Consider the following 23,879-nt stretch of genomic DNA (forward strand, 5'->3'; position numbering starts at 1 on the left):
ATGCTTGCAAGTGGCAAGTGAACTGATAAATACATGGGAACATAGCAAGAAATGAAGGAAAATACATTAATAACCATCCTTTCAAACCTACTGATAAATGGACTTAGAAATTTTTTGAAATAGAAATGTGAAATCTTATCATTTTATAGATATCTATATGTTTCAAAGCATGGCTAGATTATGGCCATGTTTTGATTTATAAAGCATGGGTGAGGATCATTAGAAAGTTGAAACTATATATATGGCTATGTTGTTCATCAGTGCTAAGTCTTCTTCCCATTGGTTGTGAGATATCGTCACTGACCCTGGAAAGAAGAGTAGGTTTTTCCGTGGGGCATTACCTCGATATATGGCATTAAAATTTTTCATGTAAAGTTCTTCAGATAAATTATTTTGTTTTAATATAAAAGTTTTTGTCTGACTGCATGAAAAAAAGTTGTTTTCATTCAGTTTTATTGTTAAATAACTGTGTTCTTTTAACTTACAGCCACAAGGAAAATACCAATCTAACATCACTACTCAAATCATTAACTTTTTGTACCTTTATTAGAAGTATAGAGATCTCTCAGTAGAGTACACATCAGAACTAAAAATTTCTGTTACTGCTGGGGATTTCTCTTTATAACATACCAATAAAGTAGACCTCTATTTAAAAGATTTATGATAGCTGAAATTGTGTTCCTTCTAACTTAATAGCTAAAGAAATATCTTTGTTCAACTTTGCAGCCTTTGTTAAGGGTGTTGAGGTTGGAGCTATGGAGCAAGTGGATGTGTATGGCTTACTGTGTCATGCTCTTGACTTGCCCTGTCATGCTCACAATGGCAGTGAAGCGCGGGTGCAAGCTTTCTTCAATCCCATCACGTCAGGTGTTACAAGAATGGAGTCTTGTCACTTACAGATGATCATTCTTCTAGCTTATGTGTTGTCTCTTTGGCAAGTTTTACTTAGGTGAGGAGAGAAGGCATGAGTATGGAGAAAAAGTTTAGATAAACTACATTGGATATAGTTTGTGTTCATTTACAAGTGCAGTGGTATTCCTTATTACAAGATGTAGTGAATATATAAACTCCACATAGGACTTCCACTAAGGTGTCAGAAATCACTGACAGATTATTACCGATATTGCAACTCATTATTTTTGGTAAGTTGACACATGAGTACTTTTAAAAGATTACTGAACTCAAAATGAACCTCTTTATTCATAACTCATCAAAAAAAGTAGGGTTAGATAAAACTAAGGTGTATGTTTTCAAGCTTTTTATAAGAAAAAGTGAACTATAACTGATACATTTATATTAGTCAGCCTTGTGAAGTGAATACTTGTTGCCTTGATATCTAAACCAAGGCATAGAAACAACTTTGAAAGGAAGGATATTGGCCACTACAACTACTGTTATCTGCCTGTGTATTCTGCATCAGTAGATTGGATTGTTTACATTTTTACATCATGAAGTAAGATGGGTTGGCTTCCATTACTCATAAAACAACTTCAACATAACAAATAAGGAAACAGCAAATGTGAAGGCATTTTTGATTAAAATCTACTGACTTTTGATTTGTAATAATTTTTGACCACATTTACAGAGCAGTATCAAATAATTATGTTTGTCATATTTTCTATTTTTTTTGTACTTTTGCCCTATCCTTATGTATTCTGGATGACTCCCATAGGTATTTCTCTTTTCTTACAGACCAAGCTGGTGGCATTTATCTTATTTGTATACCAGGAAGACTATATATAGATCATGTAAATGCTAAACTGTTATTTATTTTTTTATTACATGTAACCAGGTGGAGCTTTACAATAATTAGATTTTTTTTGCAGAATATTATATTAATAAACCATCATTTCAAAAGTGACAAAGACAACAATGAGGGTGATCATGCTACAGAAACCTGTTGTGTATGCTTGAGACTAACTGTGGACATTTTACATGATGCAAATCTAGATGCGTAAATGCTCCATATTTCTGTGGAGGAAACAATAAATATGATAGGAATATATTTATGCTATGGAATGCTTGGATGATTTGTGTGATCTCATAGCTATATTTTTATATGACAATAGCTCAGTAGTGTTTAATATTTTTGCTTAGTTCTGGTATGAAAAGAAATGGGTCCTTAGAATCCTCACAAGTTGGGAGTGGATGTAACTTCCCCGTAACTTCTTATTGCTCTAGTGACTGGTCACATTTTCTTGTAAAAGGAATACGTTGTAAGGAAATAAATGATGAAATTAGATATCTTTCATTTTATCACATATTTTCCTAATGTGGTGTGGAATGTCAGATATTTTTGGTTTTGTCGTCATTAGGATTCTGTTATTTGAAAACCAAGGTTGTTTAATGGAAAAATTCTGATAAACCAACAGATAAGAGCTAGGGTGCATTATTAGATATGGAACGGTTTAGTTCTGTTTTGACTCAGTGATACATTTTTTTCTTTCTTTCATGGCTCAGTCTCACACAATATTCTATTTTATTTTGCTTTTAGAGTCTTTTATGAAATTGATATTCTATTGAAGTGATTTAACTTAGTTTTCCATAATCTTTACAGGTCAGGTTGATAAATTGGATTGATTGATTGTGGATGGCAACAAATCATAACATACTGCTGTTTGGACTGATGAGGTACCTGGCTATCATCTTATATTTTTATAGCTAAAGTGCTAGTTAAGTATGTTTTAATAATTTTAGCCCATTAAGAGAGAAAACAGCCACACACACCTTCACTAATGTCTGTGACAATTGTTCAGGGTCCCTAAATCCACACACACAAGTTTACATTTACGTAAGACTGGATTTTAACTAACGTACTAGTACATCTATGTCTTCATATTATGATTTGCATGAATGTGTGTCTCATCAACTGTTTTTGCAAATTCGCCAGTTTCAGTTCAGAAATGTTCAGACTTTCCTTTTATATATATATATATATACTGCTGTAGCTATATGTTGCTTTCTGTAATCTTTTCTTACAAATCAGCAGTTGACCCACTGCAATATCACTTACCAGACATCATGTTGAAATGGATATTAGTGTCAAATAAATCATAGCAATTTATTCACAGGTGTGGTTTGGATATTTGCCACACTTATGTATGGATACTTTTATAATATATGTTTGATTTTCAGAAAAGAAAAAAAATTATCTAATTCTGCTAGTATCAGTTGTTGCTTATATTTGGAAGTTATATATGAGACATTCAAATGCTGCTGATCTGTGAGGATAGATGATGGATAATCCTCTCGTTTTTGTGCGTTTTGACAAGTTAAAGATCATAACAAGCGATATGAAATGAAAGTTTTCAAAGGAGAATGTATATATATAAAAAAGGAATAATATACTATATTTTTCAATGTTATGATACGAATAATGTTTTAATCTTTTTTTTTTTTTGTTGGGTCAGGGTGAAGGGGTTAAATTCTCCGATGATGCCTAAGTCAATTAATTTCTTCCTTGTCCTTATGCCCTCGAACCATGACGAACCCCCCTTCAAAACACCATGAAATTCCTGAGACTCCCCTTAACAGTTTTCTCTAGAAGCGAGTATTTCTTATTTTCTATATTTCACTCATGGTCATACCTTTGACAACGTCAGGGTCGTTCGCTGTTTGATGATGTTCCCCATCTACTTTGAAGGGGGATGACTTATCTACTCTTTTCAATTTAAGTGTCAAATCATCTCCCTGCATCTGAGACTTTCGGAGAGGCTTTCTTAAGGAGCACTGGGCAAATTATTACCCGATTCACCATCTCGCCCTTCTCTGATGACTTCCGTTTGGCAGCTGAAACGATTTTTTCTTTCTGCTTAATAAACGTCAGTAATTTCAGGGCAATATAATATGATATCTTCCGGAATAAAACTGCCAACGTTTTTTGCAGTTCCATATAAAAACTGAGACTACTCCTACAGCTAATCTTTAATACAGACGATAGATGTGCTATGCTAATATGACTGCCATCTATGGGTTAAAATCTTAACTACAACTTGCAGACATCACGACACTGGGGACTTAGTTTCCTAAGATTTCTAAATTGATCGTTGAATTGCTACCGGACTGCTTCAGATGTTCAGCATTGCTGTCAACGGCCTTGACACGAGAGAACGTCAGTCTTTATACTGTGTGAGGTGAATTTGTTGTGGATTTTAAGCAGGTAGAACGATTTGTAAAGTGCTGCAAGCTTGTAGAATACCTCAACGCCACAGAAGCAAGGTAAATAGTAACAATTTGTTTGATGATAGTTTCGAAATGACTGTTTTCCTGACATTATCGGCATTAGTATATCAAATATTATTTTGCCGACAATGGTTATTTTTCTATCTCTACTTTGTTATTGAACATAGTGACTTCAGATTAATATTTAAGAGGTTTTGTGATCATAATGTTCGATGAGGTTGGCTTGCGTCTAAGGATCGAGGTTTGGGGGTTTGGTTAGGCGGGTTGGGTTGTTTCAAACCAACACTTATCCTTGCAGCACTTGGAGCTAGCGACGGATGAGTGTCGTCTGACAGTTACAATGGGCTTCAGTGACATATGCTTCGATGTTTTGGTATTATTGACGTTTCAGACATCCAGCGAATCTTGTTAGATTACGTTTGATTCTGTTGAAATTGTTTTTGGAGGGTCTCAAATGATTCTGACCTTCCTCCATCGCAAATCACTATTGTTCACAACACTCCCCACTCTAAACCCTAGTTCCCACTTATGGTCCCCCGTTACCGTTGGATATCTTAGAATGCGGTGACTTGCAGAGGAAATGAAAGTCACGGACATATCACCGAATAATGCGTGTTTGCTGATTTATTTTTGTTTTTTGTTCTACTGCATGAATCTGAGTAACAATTTGCAGCTGTTTTGTTGGGCATTTTAGATGATTTACGAAAAATTGGTGATGTGTTACACATGTGTACTTAAACCCCCAGGTAAGGTACACGTAAATTGGTGATGTTACACATGTGTACTTAAACCCCCAGGTAAGGTACACGTAAATTGCTCGGGTATATGATACAAATATATCTGTTACTGGCAATTCCATCGGGAAAAAGATATTGTATTTTATTGTACTGGGTTTTGTTTGACGTTAATACTTGCGTTTTCATTAGGGAGGATAAATAGTCTTATGGCTTCAGAGACTTAAGGTCTCTTGTTGTCCAAAATATTTGTGTAAGTCTCAGTTGTCATTTCCTTAAACTAGTAAATAGGTAAGGTTTTGATTTGTACAAATAATGGCATATATTCTATTTATGGTGCACGAAAGATGAGTATTTTTTTATGTATATTTTGTGAAAGTACCATGCCATGTATATACATTTTCTATTGCTGATTACATCAGTGGTGGATTGTACGTGTATTTCAGTGTAGGATTTAAGGTAGTTATAAACTTGTTTATAAGTCTACCTTGTGTATAGGGCGACCCTTGTGTTTTGGCAAAGAAATCATTGATTTATTATATGCCTCGTGTATAGGTCGACCCAAATTTTTGAGGGGTAATTGAACAACAAATTAGGATAATAAAACACCATCTTTATAGCATACGAGACGCTTTTCAGAAAAGCATCGCTAAAAAACACACTTACGTCCTATAAATTGATGTTCGCTGAGCCTGAAACACCGAGCGCCGGAGGCAAATTGTTAACTATCAATTATTTTAACACTTTATACTGGTACGTGGGTAGTTTCAGCAAAAATATTGTATATTTCAATTCAAATATTTATTCAAATCAATTACGATAGAATGTTATTGTAATGAAACAATTTTTTCAACTGAAAATCATCGAAAAAGCGAATACGTAACAACTTTTGAACAACGAAAGAGAGCGAAAGTCGATTGTTTTCATAATCTTATCCCACTTTCCATCTTAAACGTACGTTATTTCAACAAAAAAATATGTTTCCGTAAATTTGTCATATCAAGCACAGTATGAAAAGAATACAATTTAATATAACATTATTTTAACCGAAAATTATTTAAAAAAAATCCAGTAGTATCTCTTGGCCATCGCAAGTTTAGTTCAAGTCTTTTGTTTTCAAGTACTTTACCCTATTTTACATTGAAATCCATCACATTTCATCAAAATTATTATTTATTTCTGAGAATATATTCATTCAGGCACAGTTAAGATGAAATATACGTGTGATGTAATTATCTTTTTTAAACTGAAAACGATTAGAAAAACGCGTACCGTCCGTCTAGCTGCTACGGCGGATTCGTGGTCGCTCGCAGAGGTTTTGCCTTCGCATCGGCCCTTCCTAAACAGCTTTGAATATTATCTTGCAGAGAAATTGTTTATAGTCTTATTGTCTTGCTTCTTATTTTCCAGAAATATGACAAGTATGTATATAATATAGTGTTACAGTACTTTTAATTACTACTGGGTACATATTATTATTATTATTATTATTATTATTATTATTATTGTTATTGTTATTATTATTGTTATTATTATTATCTTTATTATTATTATTACGTTTTATTAACTGCGCCTAAAGGGTGGAAATATGCAGAAAAATACACAGGACAAATAGGGAAGATATAAAGATGGGTAGAGATAGGGTTGAACAGAGGAGTCTGCTGAGTATTGAAGAATAGAGAGTGGATGTGCATCGACGCACACACAGTGTGGTGACTTTGTGATGGACGCGGGACTTGCTCCTGAAGTGGAAAGTCTTATCAAGTACTGTTGAACGGATACAACCCCCCTCTCCCCTCACACACACACACACACACACCGTGTCTGTTGAGATGGTGAAGTGTAAGATCAATGTTAATGGCGAGTCAGACGTCTAGATTGAAGTGGTTTGGTGTCACACTTGACCACCATGAGCTAAATGATGCTCTCACACTTCAGTCTCTCTCTCTCTCTCTCTCTCTCTCACACACCTCAGGGTTGGCCAACAACATGCATATCAGGCAGTGTGAACACACTGGCCCACATCCGTTGGACAGCTTTATCAAGATGTCCAAAATTATATATTTAGTTCGTAGAAAAAGATATCATCCCCTGTTATAACTAGGGGTAAGCAGGCACTTTGGTGATGACTTGCTCTGCCTCCTCCAATGTTTTATTTAGGAGTCACCAGCTGTGATATTAAGTGCTTGTTGATATTATCTCAAACTTCTTGCATCCTAGCACTGAGAGAGAGAGAGAGAGAGAGAGAGAGAGAGAGAGAGAGAGAGAGAGAGAGAGAGAGAGATTATGTATTCGTATAAGTTTCATTTCAGTTGTAAAGTAATTTACGTTTTGGTTGACAGGGGTACAGTAATATGTGACAGGGAGATATTAATTATATGTCTAAAGGTTTTTGCGTTAGAATACAAAAATGCCCACTGTAATTGAGAAAAAAAAGTCCTTAAAATCATGAGATGATTAACCTCGAAATTGCTATTATTTTTTTTTAACATTTGGTACGAATTGAAGTGTGTTGGTGTGTTGGATCATTTCAGGCTCTTTGACGAGCAACACAGGCGAACAGGTATGGCCTCTGGTGATGTAAAGTAGTATGTTATCCAACAGAGGTCAGAAGGGTTTCAAATAGGTCATTGAGCGGGAGCTTAACAGAGAATTAATATAGCAGGAGGGGTCATTGTCAGGTCAACCGGGTCAAGAAGGAAGAGGTCATTAAAGGATGAATGGGTAGGGGAGGTCACTGGCCATCCAAACATGGTGGAAGGTTGCGCAGCCTAGGGTCGTCCGTCTGATGACGTGCAAAGTTATGTGAAAGATGATCTCAGGACGAAGGGAAAGTCGGGGTGAAAAGTTCAACAAAGTCCCCCATGACCTCCCGGCTGTGTACCAAGGGCCTCCATGTTAGCCTATGACACCTGGTTTGGTGGTCTGTGTACACCCTTCGTTGGGTATGACGATGACTTAGGAGCCGATGGTGTGTACCTCCAGCAACACAGTGAACAACAGTTGGCATTCGTGGGGCGATAGCGCCAGCGCTGGTGCCAGCTGATGAACTATTTCCAGAATGAACTTGCTTGGGGCGTCTGTAACCCCCGACGTGTTAGGGGGAAGGGCCACTGTAGCCAATAAGAAAATGTTAGGAACTTGCATACTGAGAGGAAGCCTATATGGAGATGAAACGGATCCGAGGTATTGATTTGGCGTCCTGTACGTGTACACAAAGATCATACTGAGTTATGGAATCCAGAAGACAAGCGCGACAGTGCGGTCCATGGGTATAACATCATCCTATTGGTGTTTTACGTGTCAAAGAGAACGGTGGGAGTCATCCAAGGCAGTGTGGTGAGACGGTGTGTGTGTGTGTGTGTGTGTGTGTGTGTGTGTGTGTGTGTCGGCAACCCGGTGCAACACTGGGAGTTGAGAGTGTGGGGAAACACTCCTTCAGTGCTCATCTGAAGGTCGCCTCCCGCCCGAACATCTCTCGATTGTTTTACCTCACATTAGGTCAACCTTACCACCAAGCTTTCCCTTGTAGTGCTGGATGGAAGCAATGATTACGATATTAACTTGATTCCTCGTTAAGTTTCCATAAAGTATCTGGGTATTAAAGATATCTATATCGATTCGTGGGGAAGAATTTTGTCATTGCATTTTCTCTCGGAGACTCGAGTTGAACAAATGCTGTGGGTGTGCGAGACAGCCACCTGACTTACACTGATGACCTTGCCTGGGCAGGTGCTACCAGCCTTCTTGCAGCCAATCAGGAAACCGCGGATCACGTAGTCATCGAAGTCCTTATCTGTATACCCGGTCTTGGTGGCCAGACGAACAGACATGAAACACCTGAGATGAGGAAGGATCATCTTGACGACTTGTGTTACGTGCGCAGGAAAGGGAGAGGACTTTCTGGAGTCGCATCTGTACTTGCTGAAAGGGTGAGGTTGGGGTGTGGTGAGGATGGAGGGGGAGGCGGGGGCGTCCTACTGAGGTTGGTGTTAGTCTAAGTTACATTAATATCGAAGAGGACGTCCCACTGTGGATTACGTTAGAATTACAGTGACATCCTCCTGTAAATCGCATCACCGTTGAAGGGGACGTCCTGTTGAACTCCGTGTTACCATTACTGAGGACGTCCAGTTGTTTGATACGTCGCTGTGTGGATGTCAGAGGCAAATGTAAAGTGATGTCATCTTCTCCTGGTCGTTAACACTTTATTAAACTCTTCCCAAAAAAATACTTCCAGTTGTATTGATTTTAGGCAAGATTAGTTTTAACATTAGGTGGAAAAAGGTAAGTAATTTAACCTTATGTATTAAACAGAACATGTTAATATATTTAACCATATGGAATGAAGAGGAGGTACCAAAGGTTGACATATTATTTCTTTAAGACAAACTCATGAAATTTGGTTTTTGAGGTTGATGTATTGTTACACTAACGACAGAACCATTAGTGACTCACGTCCTCTTGGCCGAGGCGAAGTTTGTTGCGAGGTGAAGAGCTAGTAGAACCAGAAGTATTAGACTCCTGCCACCAGTACCTTCCTGTGGGGGTACAACGGTACAGTGAGGGGGGTACAGCGGTACAGTGAGGGGGTACAACGGTACAGTGAGGGAATACAACGGTGCAATGAGGGGGTACAACGGTACAGTGAGGGGGTACAATGGTACAGTGAGGGGGTGCAATGGTATAATGAGACTCCACTCAACAGTACCTTCCTGTGGTTGTACAATGGTACGGTGAGACTACATCCGCCCATCTGTACCTGCCTGTTAGGGTACAGCGGTACAGGAAGACCCTTCTGTAAGTCTGTAGTCTCAGTGTCCCAGACGATTGTCAGGACGTAAACAGTCATACCAAAATGATAGCCAGACACCTCCAGCCAGAGGACGTACTAATATAAACCTTTGATGTAAATGACGAAGACAGAATCATACTGTAAACTTCACACGAACCATTTTCTTCTTTCTTTTTTTTTTGTCAAACATAGCTTTGAAACTGGACATATATTGAGTTTTTCCAGTCCCCTGAGGATATATTATTGACCTTAGAAGTTCTTTTATCATGATTTTCTTCCTTAGTTGAAGAGTGGTTAGGCGTCTTTTCTTTTTCTATCCATAGATTTTAATGCGATGTGGGGGATCTTGGTCAGCTCTATTAGCGAGCCATATGGCGCCCTGTAAGTTAACAGACAGTGATCTTGATGGATGTTTTGTTTTTATAATGCTCCGTGGTAGATCAGTGGTGATATATTGACTGGATTCTGTTTTACTCAGGTCCAAAAAAAATACTAGGATCTAAGCTATCCCCGAGCCTAGGCTGAAAGGAAGAAAAGAATCGATAAGGGATTAAAGATAACTGTAATTGTAATCGTAAAGAACCAGATTATTATGATCAGTGCTGGAAACAACTGCGAGTCGCTTCGATCCTTTAGAGTAGATTCGATCTAGTGTAGTCGCTTGGACCCTTTTTGAAGTAGGTTCGATCCTATGGTACTGCTTCGACCCTTCGAAGCAAACGTGATTCTGTGAAGCCACTTGGACCCTTATGAAGTACTTTCGATCCTATGGTACTGCTTCGACCCTTCGAAGCAAACGTGATTCTGTGAAGCCACTCGGACCCTTATGAAGTACATTCGATCCTATGGTACTGCTTCGACCCTTCGAAGCAAACACGATTCTGTGAAGCCGTTCACATCTAGTTGTTTGGGTCCACACATGCGTATCATCTGGTGAACAACACCGCTCTCAGGTTCGTTGTTCGGTGCAGTTCAAGGACAGGAAGTGGCCTGACGTCACTGCGTCCCAGTTCGTTATAAAGCGTGTTCCCCGTTTTCATCCGGTCTTTTCCTAGTGTTTACTAAGTATTGTTCTGTAAATAATATAGTCTGAAGGAAATGCCGATTAACTTTTTTTTCCGCTTTTATGATGATAATAGAATTCTTTTTTTTTTTTTTTTGATACATTGAATAAGATGATTTCAATAGTTTCTTTTGCTGAGGTTATCGACTTACATATAATTTTCGTAAGCTCATTAAATCTGGACCAGCTGCCCATTGGCAGGTTACTTGTGGAACACTCTGGAGACTTTATTTACACTTCACTAAAACAACATTTTCACCAAAGAGTGTTCCTTTAAATGACTTGGCCCTTCCCCGTAGCTTGGATTTGTCCTAAAGGAACGTCTTCTGCAACAGAACAAAAACGCTTATCAGCAATCCGCCTTCAAGTGTTAGTATTAATTCTAATGAACCACAGACACACTCATTATGCATATAGTCTTATACTCGAGATTTCTTAAGTAAGACCCTTTTAGATTTATGAATAGTCCGGAGTGAATTTATTCGGTCGGTTCTATATATATATATATATATATATATATATATATATATATATATATATATATATATATATATATATTGTATAGAATATTTAAGTCGTGTGTATGTTAACCCAAACACCTCAGCTTGGAGCCTTAGTGCCTTGTGCCATACAAGGAGCCATAGTGATGTTAACTTGTTATACTTTGTTTCTGACTGGACACGGACAGAGGGAAGACTTCTAACGGTGAGGGAGGTTTGTCATACGTCATGAATGACACAGTCGGCACCAATGAACAGTTTGGGAAGTTAGACGAAGACTTTACCGAAAATTTGGTTAAAATGTCTACAAAATTCAGTTACTTATTACATTCATTTATCGGTTATTACTGATTATTTCTAGTTGATTATATTCAGTTACCGATTATTACTGATTATGTCCAGTTGCTGGTTATATTCAGTTATTGACCATGTTCAATTACTAATTATACGTCTCTCTTTTTTTGATGGGTATATTTGCTTTAATGTATTGTGACTGTATAATATATGATTTTGTTTATGAAGATTATTATGCTGTATTGTGTAGTAATCAACATTTGATTTAATTCAAAGCCATGAAAATGTTATTTACGTTTTGAACGATTGGTTATTTTGTATTTCTTGTCTTCTTGAGTGAAATTTACAGTTGGTTGTAAATGTTGGTTTGAAATTGAGATTTATTAGTTTTGTGATCAGCGATGCAGATCAACACGCTCTGTCTACGTGTGTGTGTGTGTGTGTGTGTGTGTGTGTGTGTGTGTACCGATTACGTTTAGTAATTTTGTGTGTACTGGTGGGAATATGGGCAAGGTCTGCCTGCATATGCAATTGCATTTTCCTAACAGTTTCCTCATTAGAGTTCCGTCTGTATGTAAATATGAGGAGGACCCCGTCCAGAAAGGGCCCTAATGTTACCCCCTAACTCTGGACGGGGATGACTCTCTAGGGCTGCCTGTGGGTTGGTGGATGTAGCGAGGTAGTGCTTGGCCTCCTGAGGGAAGATGTGAACGTGGATGGATTGTAAGCGTGTTGTCATAATACCCGAAAGCGCTAATCACAACGCCCTTAGATCTTGACACGAATTAAGAAAACATTGTTTTGTGGCGTAGACTGCCCACTGATGTGATGAAATGGCAATTCCCATCATATTCCTTAAATCAGTATTGCAAGGTGGAGTTAAAAAGGGTTCAGCCATGAACCAAATAAGCTCTTAGTCGAACAGTCCAACGGGATAACCCAAAGAGCATTGGCATCAACACTTCAAGGAAAAAAAGGTAATTGATAATAAGCGCAGCCAATGCTGAGACGAGTGGTGGCTTCGTGGATCAGGGAGACCAAAGGAAGTTTAAGCGTGACACACGCGTAGTATACATTAAACTGGCCAGGCGTTGGGTTATTTACGGGCTCTGTTGTGGCTGCCTCTTGCTCTCTGGTAAACACTTGTGCTTGAGCACTAAGAGGGACTGATTAAGTTTTTTTTTTTTTTTCTAATCGGCTGTATTTGGACGCACATCATTATGATTGAATGCAGATATCTAATCTTTGTTACGAGACTCGAGAAGCTTGTAAATTGTTGTACGAGAGCGTAGGAGAAAGTTGACTAAATACGACCATCTGTCCAAGTCAGACTCTCTTCCTCTTTAGCCTCGGAGTGTGGAACTTTTGTATCATCTGTTCATCACACGTATTGTGCTGAGTTGGAGTATTTTGATGTGTGTCCCTGATGATGCTTCTCTCAAGGTGAAACGCCGAAGTTCGAATGAATGATTTCTGTGAGATTTGTGTATGAATATTGACCTCTTGGTAGAATCGTGGTAAGAAAATTAGAGAACATGAGAAAGAAGTTAGTCATGATACAGCGCCAGGAATAGAGGAAGAGAGGTCGCATTCGCTTACATCCATTCTCTAGCTGTCTTGTGTAATTTACCAAAATCACTGTTTCCTAATCACAATAACGTCCCACAGACCTTACCATGGTTTACCCCGGACGCTTCACATACCCTGGTTCTTTGACAGCAAATCGGCCCCTGTATACCACATCGTTCCAATTCATTCTATTCCATTCACGCCTTTCACCTTCCTGCATGTTCAAGCCCCTGTCGCTCATGATGCTACCTCGCTGACGCGGGAAGCAGCGAACTGGTATGAGAGGAGAATATACGTAAGCGTTGACATTTAGTCATGAAAATATCTTATATTCTCATCCATCATTCTTATGTAGCAAAATCATTAAAGGGATTTGATATGTAAACGTTACAAGATAATTGTAGGAAGACATATCAGGATGATTTACTGATAATTAAGGGAAGTGAACTGTAAGCCTGTCACGCATGGCCTTGTTACGAATGTGAATTTTTTTTATTTAAATATTTATGAAATGTAAACGATGCCAGACAGTTGCAAAAAACTGCGGGGAAAAATTGAAAACCGGCTACATTGGTTTACCGTATAATACGTAGCTGGTCTACGTTACAGCACAAAGAGCTGATCTAACACCCAATCAAAGCATTTGGTTTATCGTATAACATACAGAGCTGATATACCGTATAATGCATGAATATCGTTTACCGTTTAACACACACATTTGGTCTTCTGTACAGCACAAGCATTTGGTCTACTGAAGTATAACACACTGCTGTAGGGTACATTAATGTTATCCGCACAACACACTCAGATTTTGAAGGTAATTCATCATCGCCTTCCTTTCCATCGCGTAAAAGGAATCGCTTTCAACAATCTCTTTAAACAAACTTACATAAACGCTTTCGTATCTTATAGATTTAACACGACATCACTTGCAGAAGCGTTCCTTCAGAGTAAGTTAAACAAGAAATAGAGTGTGAAGACGGTGAGTTGGGTGTAAATATAATACAAAATACATCAAAACACAGCGAGATGCTTGGCCGAGGGTAAACTAAAGTTACTCACGGATGAAACTAGGAAAATTCCTCCTGGCCCACAAAGAAAACGGAATTTGTAAACAATGTGACGTCACCATCGTTCCCAGCTGACAGGGGGTAGTAATTTTGCTGTGTATTGTACAAACTCCGGCTTATTGTCATCCTGTGTTTTATATATATATATATATATATATATATATATATATATATATATATATATATATATATATATATATATATACACACACACAATCCCAGAGCCCCTTTTATTGGGCTTTTGCTGTACTCAACTTCCCTTTTATTTGCTTTTTCAATGGTGACTTTTCACCTGCGTTGTAACCAGGTAACACATAAGATCCCATAAACCATCACTTGCACTGTCAAAGACAGAACCATCAGTCATACATGTCAGTGAACTTTTACAAACAATGTTTACTGTAAATTTCTGCTGATTTGTGCATATCACAAAATACTCGTAATATAGAGACTTTTACAAAAGTGTAAGTGACTCTTTAGTCACAGTGCACTATGGTAATACTTCATGGTACAGTATGATAATCACTACACGGTACAGGATGGTAATTGCTTTATAGTACAGTATGATAATCACAACAGGATGGTAATCGCTTGATAGTACAGTATGATAATCGCTACACAATACAGGATGGTAATCGCTTTATAGTACAGTATGATAATCACTACACAATACAGGATAGTAATCGCTTTATAACACAGTATGATAATCACAACAGGATGGTAATCGCTTGATAGTATAGTATGATAATCACTACACAATACAGGATGGTAATCGCTTGATAGTACAGTACGATAATCACTATAAACAATATAGTAATGGTTTCTTGGCATAGCACGGTAATCGCCACACAATACAATGTGATAGTCTACATGAACGTAAGTACATTAAGTCTTATTCAGTTAGTGACTGAATCGTATAAAAGGATTCAAACCTCTGGAGATTTAGAGATATAGCAGTGAATACAGACGAAGACTTTAGAATCATGACCTATGAGTCATTATATTCCATAGAGAATATTTACATCATTTTCGTATCGTTGATGAAGAAGGGAAAAGATGTAAGTGTATATGATAATAATGATAATAATAATGATAATAATGATAATGATAATGATAATAATAATGATAATAATAATGATAATAATGATGATAATAATGATAATGATTAGAAGAAGGACGGTGCGAGGTAAACTAAGAACAGAATTAGGGAATATGTACGAGGCTTTGGAGTGGGTGGTCAAAATCAGTCATCTCTGGCTGGTGAAGGTTGCCAAAGCAGGAGTCGTATGACACAGGACTTCCCGAATTGAAGACTAGCTCATCACTACTTATAGCGGGAGGAATATGCGCTGAGTGGAGCGAGGAGACGCGTATTTTATCTCTCTCTCTCTCTCTCTATCTCTCTCTCTCTCTCTCTCTCTCTCCCTCCCCGACCAAGGCTTCAGTGAAGGTCCCACAAGTGGATAATTAGTCTGGGCTGGAGGGAGAGCAGGAGAAGAACAGACGACGGGGTTTTACCCAGTGTCTCTCCTCCCCGTCGTACCCCACCCCTGCAGGGAATATCGTTAGTGGGAACCCCGTGCCGGCCTGGCCTCCTCCCCCGTCCCTCTGATATATATACCAGCCTGCTGGCGGTGCGAATGACCACACGCCCTCCCCTCACAGTGAGTCCTGCGTCGATCTTCGTCACCTCCTCCCGTCGCTCATCATGGCTGCTGTGAGTAACTTGTCATCCATATCCCGTTTTCGCTGTCTGGATCTGTGTATATATATATATATATATATATATATATATATATATATATATATATATATATATTCCTATGAGTCCACGGGGAAAATGAAACACGATAAGTTCCCAAGTGCTCTTTCGTGCAGAGTTAAATTATCATCATTTCAATCTATGTTCCTTAGCGCATTACGTATTTGCAGGCCAGAGTTTATTGATGATGAGTTTGAGAAGATATATTCTATTGGCTCTATGTTAAAGTACCTTAGATCTTTCATTGATAAATCCCTTAAGTTAGCAAAGAAATCATTTTATAGAGTTGAGCCCAAACCTCCCATTGACACCAAGAATCTTTTAGTTCTCCCTTTTAGTAATAATTTCACTTTACTTCCCATGTTGCTTAAATCCTTTAATGTAAATGTTGCCTTCAGCAACAATAATACTATGAATAATATCTTAATCAGGAATTCACCAGAAAATTCTCTTAGATGCATATATAAAGTGCCATGTGGAAATTGTGATAAGTTATATGTTGGGCAGACTGGTACGGATCTTTCTGTTAGACTTAAGCAACATAGATATAGTATACGAATGGGACAAGAATCAAATGCCTTGTTTAATCACGGTAAAAACTATGATCATTGTATTGACTGGATTAATGCCATCTCAGTTATTAACTCTACCTCTGTTACCACGAGAAATATCATTAAATCTTCTATTATTGAATACACAAAGAATTATAATCTTAATATTAGTGATGGTCTATACAAATTAGATAACTTCATTGTTGATCAAATTTGTAAAATGATAAGTTTATGAACACTCGTTGTATGTCTTGGCCAATCGCATGCTTACCAAATGGCGTTCTAGCTTCGTCTCTTCGTTGTATATCGACTGACTTATATTTCTCTCTTGTGTCTCCCCCGATGATGTGATTATGACACGAAAGTGCACTTGGGAACTTATCGTGTTTCATTTTCCCCGTGGACTCATAGGAATATCTTGATCACGCGCAAAATTGTGATCCTTTGTGTGTGTATATATATATATATATATATATATATATATATATATATATATATATATATATATATATATATATATATATTATTACCACTGCGACGCCACGGCATCAATATTGTTATTGGTCGTAGTACTGTTGGTATAATGTTGAGCCTCTACCAATCATAATGCGGATGGTGTTTGGCGTTAGTAGATGTTCATCATTTATCTATTCACATTTTCCCTCCGAGTATTTCATCCATTATATACAAAGGATATGCAAGAATTGGTTTAATCATCCCCTTATCATTCGACAAGTTCTTTTTTTCCTGTATACATGGATGTTCTCTCATTCTTAACACACAGTGCTTAAGACTGAAGTTTATCCATATAGACTTATGAATAAGACAAAGATTTCTGTCTTCAGTTCATCTAACGTTGAGTAAAAAGAATTCATGAGGCCAGTAATATAATAAGCCTGAAGGAGCAGAAGAACGTTTGCAGTATATGACTATGTTTGACACTAAAAAGGAAATGGGTTCGTGTGAAGTTTACAGTATGGTTCTGTCTTCGTCATTTACATCCAAGGTTTACATTAGTACGTCCTCTGGCTGGAGGTGTCTGGCTATCATTTTGGTATGACTGTTTACGTCCTGACAATCGTCTGGGACACTGAGACTACAGACTTACAGAAGGGTCTTCCTGTACCGCTGTACCCTAACAGGCAGGTACAGATGGGCGGATGTAGTCTCACCGTACCATTGTACAACCACAGGAAGGTACTGTTAGGTCGAGTCTCATTATACCGTTGTATCCGTCACTGTACCGTTGTACCCCTCACTGTACCGTTGTACCCCCTCACTGTATCGTTGTACCCCCCTCACTGTACCGCTGTACCCCCTCACTGTACCGTTGTACCCCCACAGGAAGGTACTGGTGGCAGGAGTCTAATGCTTCTGGTTCTACTGGCTCTTCACCTCGCCACAAACTTCGCCTCGGCCAAGAGGACGTGAGTCACTAGTGGTTCTGTCGTTAGTGTAACAATACATCAACCTCAAAAACCAAATTTCATGAGTTTGTCTTAAAGAAATAATATGTCCACCTTTTGTACCTCCTCTTTATTCCATATGGTTTAATATATTAACATGTTCTGTTTAGTACATAAGGTTAAATTACTTACCTTTTTTCCACCTAATGTTAAAACTAATTTTGCCTAAAATCAATACAACTGGAAGTATTTTTTTGGAAGAGTTTAAGTGTTAACGACCAGAAGATGATGACATCACTTTACATTTGCCTCTGACATCCACACAGCGACGTATCCAACAACTGGACGTCCTCAGTAATGGTAACACAGACTTCAACAGGACGTCCCCTTCAACGGTGATGCGATTTACAGGAGGATGTCACTGTAATTCTAACGCAATCCACAGTGGGACGTCCTCTTCGATATTAATGTAACTTAGACTAACACCAACCTCAGTAGGATGCCCCCGCCTCCCCCTCCACCCCGACCACACCCCAACCTCACCCTTTCAGCAAGTACAGATGCGACTCCAGAAAGTCGTCTCCCTTTCCTGCACACGTAACACAAGTCTTCAAGATGATCCTTCCTCATCTCAGGTGTTTCATGTCTGTTCGTCTGGCCACCAAGACCGGGTATACAGATAGGGACTTCGATGACTACGTGATCCGCGGTTTCCTGATTGGCTGCAAGAAGGCTGGTAGCACCTGCCCAGGCAAGGTCATCAGTGTAAGTCAGGTGGCTGTCTCGCACAACCACAGCATTTGTTCAACTCGAGTCTCCGAGAGAAAATGCAATGACAAAATTCTTCTCCACGAATCGATATAGATATCTTTGATACCCAGATACTTTATGGAAACTTAACGAGGAATCAAGTTGATATCGTAATCATTGTTCTCTCCTCCCTTCCCCCGCCCGACAGCACTTCCAGGGCAAGCTTGGGGGTAACGTCAGTCCAATCCGAGGTGATGCTGCCAAGAATTTGTGCGAGAAGTTCGGGCGGGAGGTGACCCCAGCTGATCACGGGGAGGTGTTCGCCCGCTGGACGGCTAGCAACTGCGACAAGAGTGGTTCAACGGTGAGACACACCTCTGTCTGTCTGTCTCTATATACGTGGCTGTCTATCTAGCCATCTATCGTTCTCTCTCTCTCTCTCTCTCTCTCTCTCTCTCTCTCTCTCTCTCTCTCTCTCTCTGACACACACACACACGCCTCAGCCAGCAGTGTCAGGTTGTGTGATAGCTATTAAGGTTCTCCCACACGAGTCTGCTGGTCCCGAGAGACAAGAGAAGGGGCAAGAGACTTGCCCCAAGAGACTTTTTCCTTTTTTTTTCATATTCACGGCTCGTTCTGCCTTAGGAGAGGTAAAAGAGTATGTCGAGACAGCCTGGATCATTTACCACCCATGCCCATCATTATTGACCTCATCATTATTGATCTCATCATTATTCTCTCTTTCTTTCCACTCGTTTATAAACACTTAAGTGAAATGATTTGTAATATCCTTGTATACCAAGATGGTCTTTCGTGCCAGGAGTACTAACTGATTGTTCGGTCTGTGTCTCTTTCTCCCTCATGCAGTACCTGGGTCGTCTCTGTTGCTGGAAGTACACCATCAGCTCCTACGTCATCGTCATACCCAACGAAGGGTGTACACAGACCACCAAACCAGGTGTCATAGGCTAACATGGAGGCCCTTGGTACACAGCCGAAGGGCATTGGGGGGAAATTCGTGGAACTTTCCCTCCCTTACCTTCCCCCTCCCTCAAGACGATGACCTTTCTTTCCCTCGAGACGGTGACCTTTCTGATGACCTCGTACTTCGACTTTTTTCATGACTCACTCCCCTCCCCCCCCCTTTCCCCCTTCCTCCCTCCATGACCCTCGTCAGATGAATGACCTTGGATAACATCACGGCCTCTATGATGACTTGGATGACGCCCTCATTGACCCAAACCTTCCCATTCCAACACCCAAACCTCCCGTCACCACTTAACCTCCAGCTGGTCAGATCTTAACAGCAGTAGATGACCTAGCCTTTAGAACTAACACTCTAGAGATTCTAGGATTTATTAATACATTATGTTATGTTCTATCTGTTGCACTTATTTTATATTTTTTTTTTGTATGTCTTGCACATTCCAGTCCAAGAGCAACACAAGGCTAATTTGATCCATGATTGGTATCTCTGGTATGTCAGCACTAATTAATGTAATCTACAGATGTATTGACGGTACATGAATAAAGTACATAGGGCCACAGAGGTATTGGTTGGTGTTCTTCCCTCTCGTACATGTTCAATCGAAAACGGAAAGATGGTAGTGTGGATATGAATGAGATGATGTAGACTCTCTCTCTCTCTCTCTCTCTCTCTCTCTCTCTCTCTCTCTCTCTCACACACACACACACAAACATGTTCAATCGAAAACGGAAGATGGTAGTGTGGATATGAATGAGATGATGTAGACTCTCTCTCTCTCTCTCTCTCTCTCACACACACACACACACACGCCACGATGCGAGGAAATACCAAGAAACACATTCGATTAATTCAACTGGTAATTCTTTTGTGAAATATTGGGTGGAACTCGATCGAGTATTCATACAACTAGTTGCCTGGATTGCCTAAGTTATAATAGCAATAGGGTATTTGTATTGATTAAAGAATTAGACTGAACGTTTTGATCAAAGCCTCATGTCTGAAGTGTGGCCACTATCTTGGAGTGGCCACACTGCACGAGACTGGCCACGCTGCACGAGTGGCTACACTGCATGAGTGGCCACATTACACAAGAGTGGCCACACTGCACGAATGGCCACTCTGTACGAAAGTGGCCATACTGCACGAGTGGCCACTCTGCACGAAAGTGGCCACACTGAACGAGTGGCCCATAAGAGACAAGGAGGAACATGGAACTTACATATTGTACTACAGCCATCGTTAAAAATTATCGTAATATTTTTTTTAGAAATATAATCATGGACATAGTTACAAAAGGAATCTTTAGTGCCACCGAGCCCTTCTTGCTTGCGGTCTGCGTGGGCGGAGTGAGGCGTTATGCTCAACCAATAGGAGGAGGAGGAGGTCTTGTATCATCCTGGAAACCAAAAGTAGATATGGAAGTGGCCGCCACTCACAGCATTTGTCGTGGGCTCATTGCATATAACGTTGTACATACATATCTCACCCACAATCACTTATATTTCAAGTCTTTTATTTACTTTTAATCATCCAAACGAGTCTCTTATGTATTTCTTAACTTTCTAGGTTCTAAACTCGTCAGGTATGTCATTCAAGTTTAACTATTTCTCGTATCATTTCACGCGAAGTTTAAATGCCGTCAAGTGAGCTTTGTTTTTGTTCCTCCATTCATGGGCGTAACTCGGGCATTTAAATTCATTCATTGGAGTCCACAACTTTAAAAGACCTTTAACTCTATGTAAACATCAGCATTTTTGTCAAAACAACTTTAATGAAAATATCTTTTCGCTCTTTTATCATTTGCCATTTGGTGAATTGTGTATTTTCCCCCCAATGTTTACAGTAAATAGGATGATATTTGGAATTTACAATAGAGAATTACTTAAAACACTGACAAATTAATATAAGAAAACGAACAAAGGAGTACATTCTCTATGATAAATTTGAGGAGTAACTTGTATAGAAATTCAGCATGTTTCCTTCACGGGTTACGGCCCGTATGTTGAAACTATTTGGGACACCACCGCCAGACAGTAATCATGAGAGGAAAGAGATTAATTTTTGGCGAGACAGTCTGATAATAGTTATGAATTAGAAGTTGAAATAGTCGCAGGTAATAACTCTTAGTGTGCCAGCAAGTAGTGGCAGAAATAACTTACGTACGTATCAACAATAATAGAGAGCCAAAGGTAGGCTTGATAACTGTCATATTTCAGATGTGGAAACAGTCTGCAGGTACAATGCTAGTTAGCTGTTGTATTGGACTCATTCAGTGATTACAGGAAGGAGTGACAAAACTAATTGTTGCAGATGTGAACTGTCCTTTCAGCCACATTCATAGAGAATAGGAAGAGGAAACACCATCAATTGTTACAGGCATGAAAAGTCCACTGGTTTGTACAATGGCAGAATGACAGTCCACTAAAAGGTCGAGACTGCATCAATCTATGCCAGTATATTTAGAAACGAACTTAGTACAATGGCATATATATATATATATATATATATATATATATATATATATATATATATATATATATATATATATATATATATTGCGTGGAGGGGATGAACACCAGGGTTGCCTGTGGGATTCCTGCCGCGCCCAGGATTCGAACCCGGCCGGGCTCTACAGTCTAAGCTACAGACACAAAGGGAAAAAACCTCAGACTTAAAAAAAAAAAAAGGATTGAACATAAACACAGACTGACACAGACTCCCCCAAGACATTTACCTCCTTCTTGAGCCAACACAGCCTTGCCACACACACACACACACACACACACACACACACACACACACACACAGGGAGTTACATGCGATTAATGTAGGCGAGGGAAGGCAAACACTGGAGCACCGGCACATATAATTGGATCCGGAGATGCACTAATGCTTTGATTAAAGCAAAGCCATTATCAAAACATTTGTGTTCATCTGCCGGACCTGGCGATGAAGATGTTTTAATTTGTGTTGAGATGTTATCCAACGCCACACACACACACACACATGCACGCACGCACACACTTACACACTCACTTACACACACACTTACACACTCGCTTACACACACACTTACACACACACACACACACACACACACACGCACGCTTACACACACACTTACACACACATATACACACACACACACACACACACACACACACGCACGCTTACACACACATACACACACACACACACACACACACACACACACAAGCATCATTGTGTCATTCTAGTTGTTATTTAGGTCGCCAGAGGGACGAATGGTTCAGGGAATCACTTAGCTCGCCTCACAGGACCAGCCAATCAGAAGGTTGACAGATCAGCTGTTCTCGTGGCCTTCTGGGTCTTTTTTTATTTGTGATTGGCTGTTATTGCTATGACGTCATGGAAGCTTTGACGTGATTGGCTCTCTTTTTTTTTAATCGTAATAAGCTGACGTACAGATAACTCTCGTTTCATCAGTGATTGGCTGTTGCAATAGGATGTACATGTGACGTCATCTGAACCCTCTCATAATTGGCTGTTGACATCCAGCCCTCATGTAACACCATGTAAGCCATCGTGTCATTGAGTGTTACTAAGAAATTTGTGCGTAACCTCATCCGGGCACTTCTACGAATGACCGTCACTCATGCTCGTCCCCTGTGATTGGCTCTTGTCTCCAGACCCGTTGTCGACGTCATTCATGTCTATCTCTGTGACTGGCTGTTGTCTGCAAGACCCGCAGTCGACGTCACTCACGTCTTGTCACTGTGATTGGCTATCGCCACCACAGCTGCAGGTGACGTCATTCATACCTATCTCTCTCTGTGATTGGCTATTGTCACCACCCTCCCACGAAGGTGACGTCAGTCGTGTCCATCCCATACCTGATTGGCTGTTGTCACCACCCCACGGAGGTGACGTCAGTTGTGTTCATCCCTGATTGGCCAGTGTCACCACCACCCTAGTGGAGGTGTGACGTCAGTCGTGTTCATCCCTGATTGGCTAGTGTCACCACCCTAGTGGAGGTGTGACGTCAGTCGTGTTCATCCCTGATTGGCTTGTGTCACCACCCTAATGGAGGTGTGACGTCAGTCGTGTTCATCCCTGATTGGCCAGTGTCACCACCACCCTAATGGAGGTGTGACGTCAGTCGTGTTCATCCCTGATTGGCCAGTGTCACCACCACCCTAATGGAGGTGTGACGTCAGTTGTGTCCAATCAGAGTGT

General features: G+C 39.7%; 3 protein-coding genes and 1 pseudogene across 5 annotated transcripts in view; 3 read left to right on the forward strand and 1 right to left on the reverse strand.

The window, feature by feature from the left end:
- The window catches only part of LOC139757211 (glycerophosphocholine cholinephosphodiesterase ENPP6-like), a 137,854-nt gene extending 135,614 nt beyond the window's left edge, over positions 1-2,240 (forward strand). For all 3 annotated transcript variants that reach the window (XM_071677375.1, XM_071677373.1, XM_071677376.1), the window contains exon 10: positions 727-2,240. In XM_071677375.1, the coding sequence (XP_071533476.1) occupies positions 727-953 (227 nt within the window). In that variant the 3' untranslated portion in view covers positions 954-2,240. The remainder of the gene's footprint in view (positions 1-726) is intronic.
- A 1,843-nt stretch (positions 2,241-4,083) lies between these two features.
- Positions 4,084-23,879, forward strand: part of LOC139757216 (growth hormone secretagogue receptor type 1-like) — a 247,583-nt gene continuing 227,787 nt past the window's right edge. Inside the window, exon 1 of the mRNA XM_071677386.1 lies at positions 4,084-4,218. The gene's annotated coding sequence lies outside the window, so the exon portion shown is untranslated. The remainder of the gene's footprint in view (positions 4,219-23,879) is intronic.
- On the reverse strand, positions 7,815-9,768 carry LOC139757152 (uncharacterized; annotated as a pseudogene).
- LOC139757217 (uncharacterized) lies at positions 15,651-20,229 on the forward strand. Its single transcript, XM_071677389.1, has 5 exons — positions 15,651-15,924; positions 17,865-17,947; positions 18,562-18,691; positions 18,885-19,040; positions 19,544-20,229. The coding sequence occupies exons 1-5, from the start codon at positions 15,916-15,918 to the stop codon at positions 19,646-19,648; spliced, it is 483 nt and encodes a 160-aa protein (XP_071533490.1). The 5' UTR covers positions 15,651-15,915; the 3' UTR covers positions 19,649-20,229.

This window comes from Panulirus ornatus, chromosome 25 (genome assembly GCF_036320965.1).
Source record: "Panulirus ornatus isolate Po-2019 chromosome 25, ASM3632096v1, whole genome shotgun sequence".
NCBI lineage: Eukaryota > Metazoa > Arthropoda > Malacostraca > Decapoda > Palinuridae > Panulirus > Panulirus ornatus.

What these genes read in the sequence shown, in the direction of transcription:
- LOC139757217 (XM_071677389.1), top strand. An exon ending in GCCCAGGCAAGGTCATCAGT is followed by an intron (nt 18,692 to 18,884) that starts GTAAGTCAGGTG and finishes CCCGCCCGACAG; the next exon opens with CACTTCCAGGGCAAGCTTGG. An exon ending in GCGACAAGAGTGGTTCAACG is followed by an intron (nt 19,041 to 19,543) that starts GTGAGACACACC and finishes TCCCTCATGCAG; the next exon opens with TACCTGGGTCGTCTCTGTTG.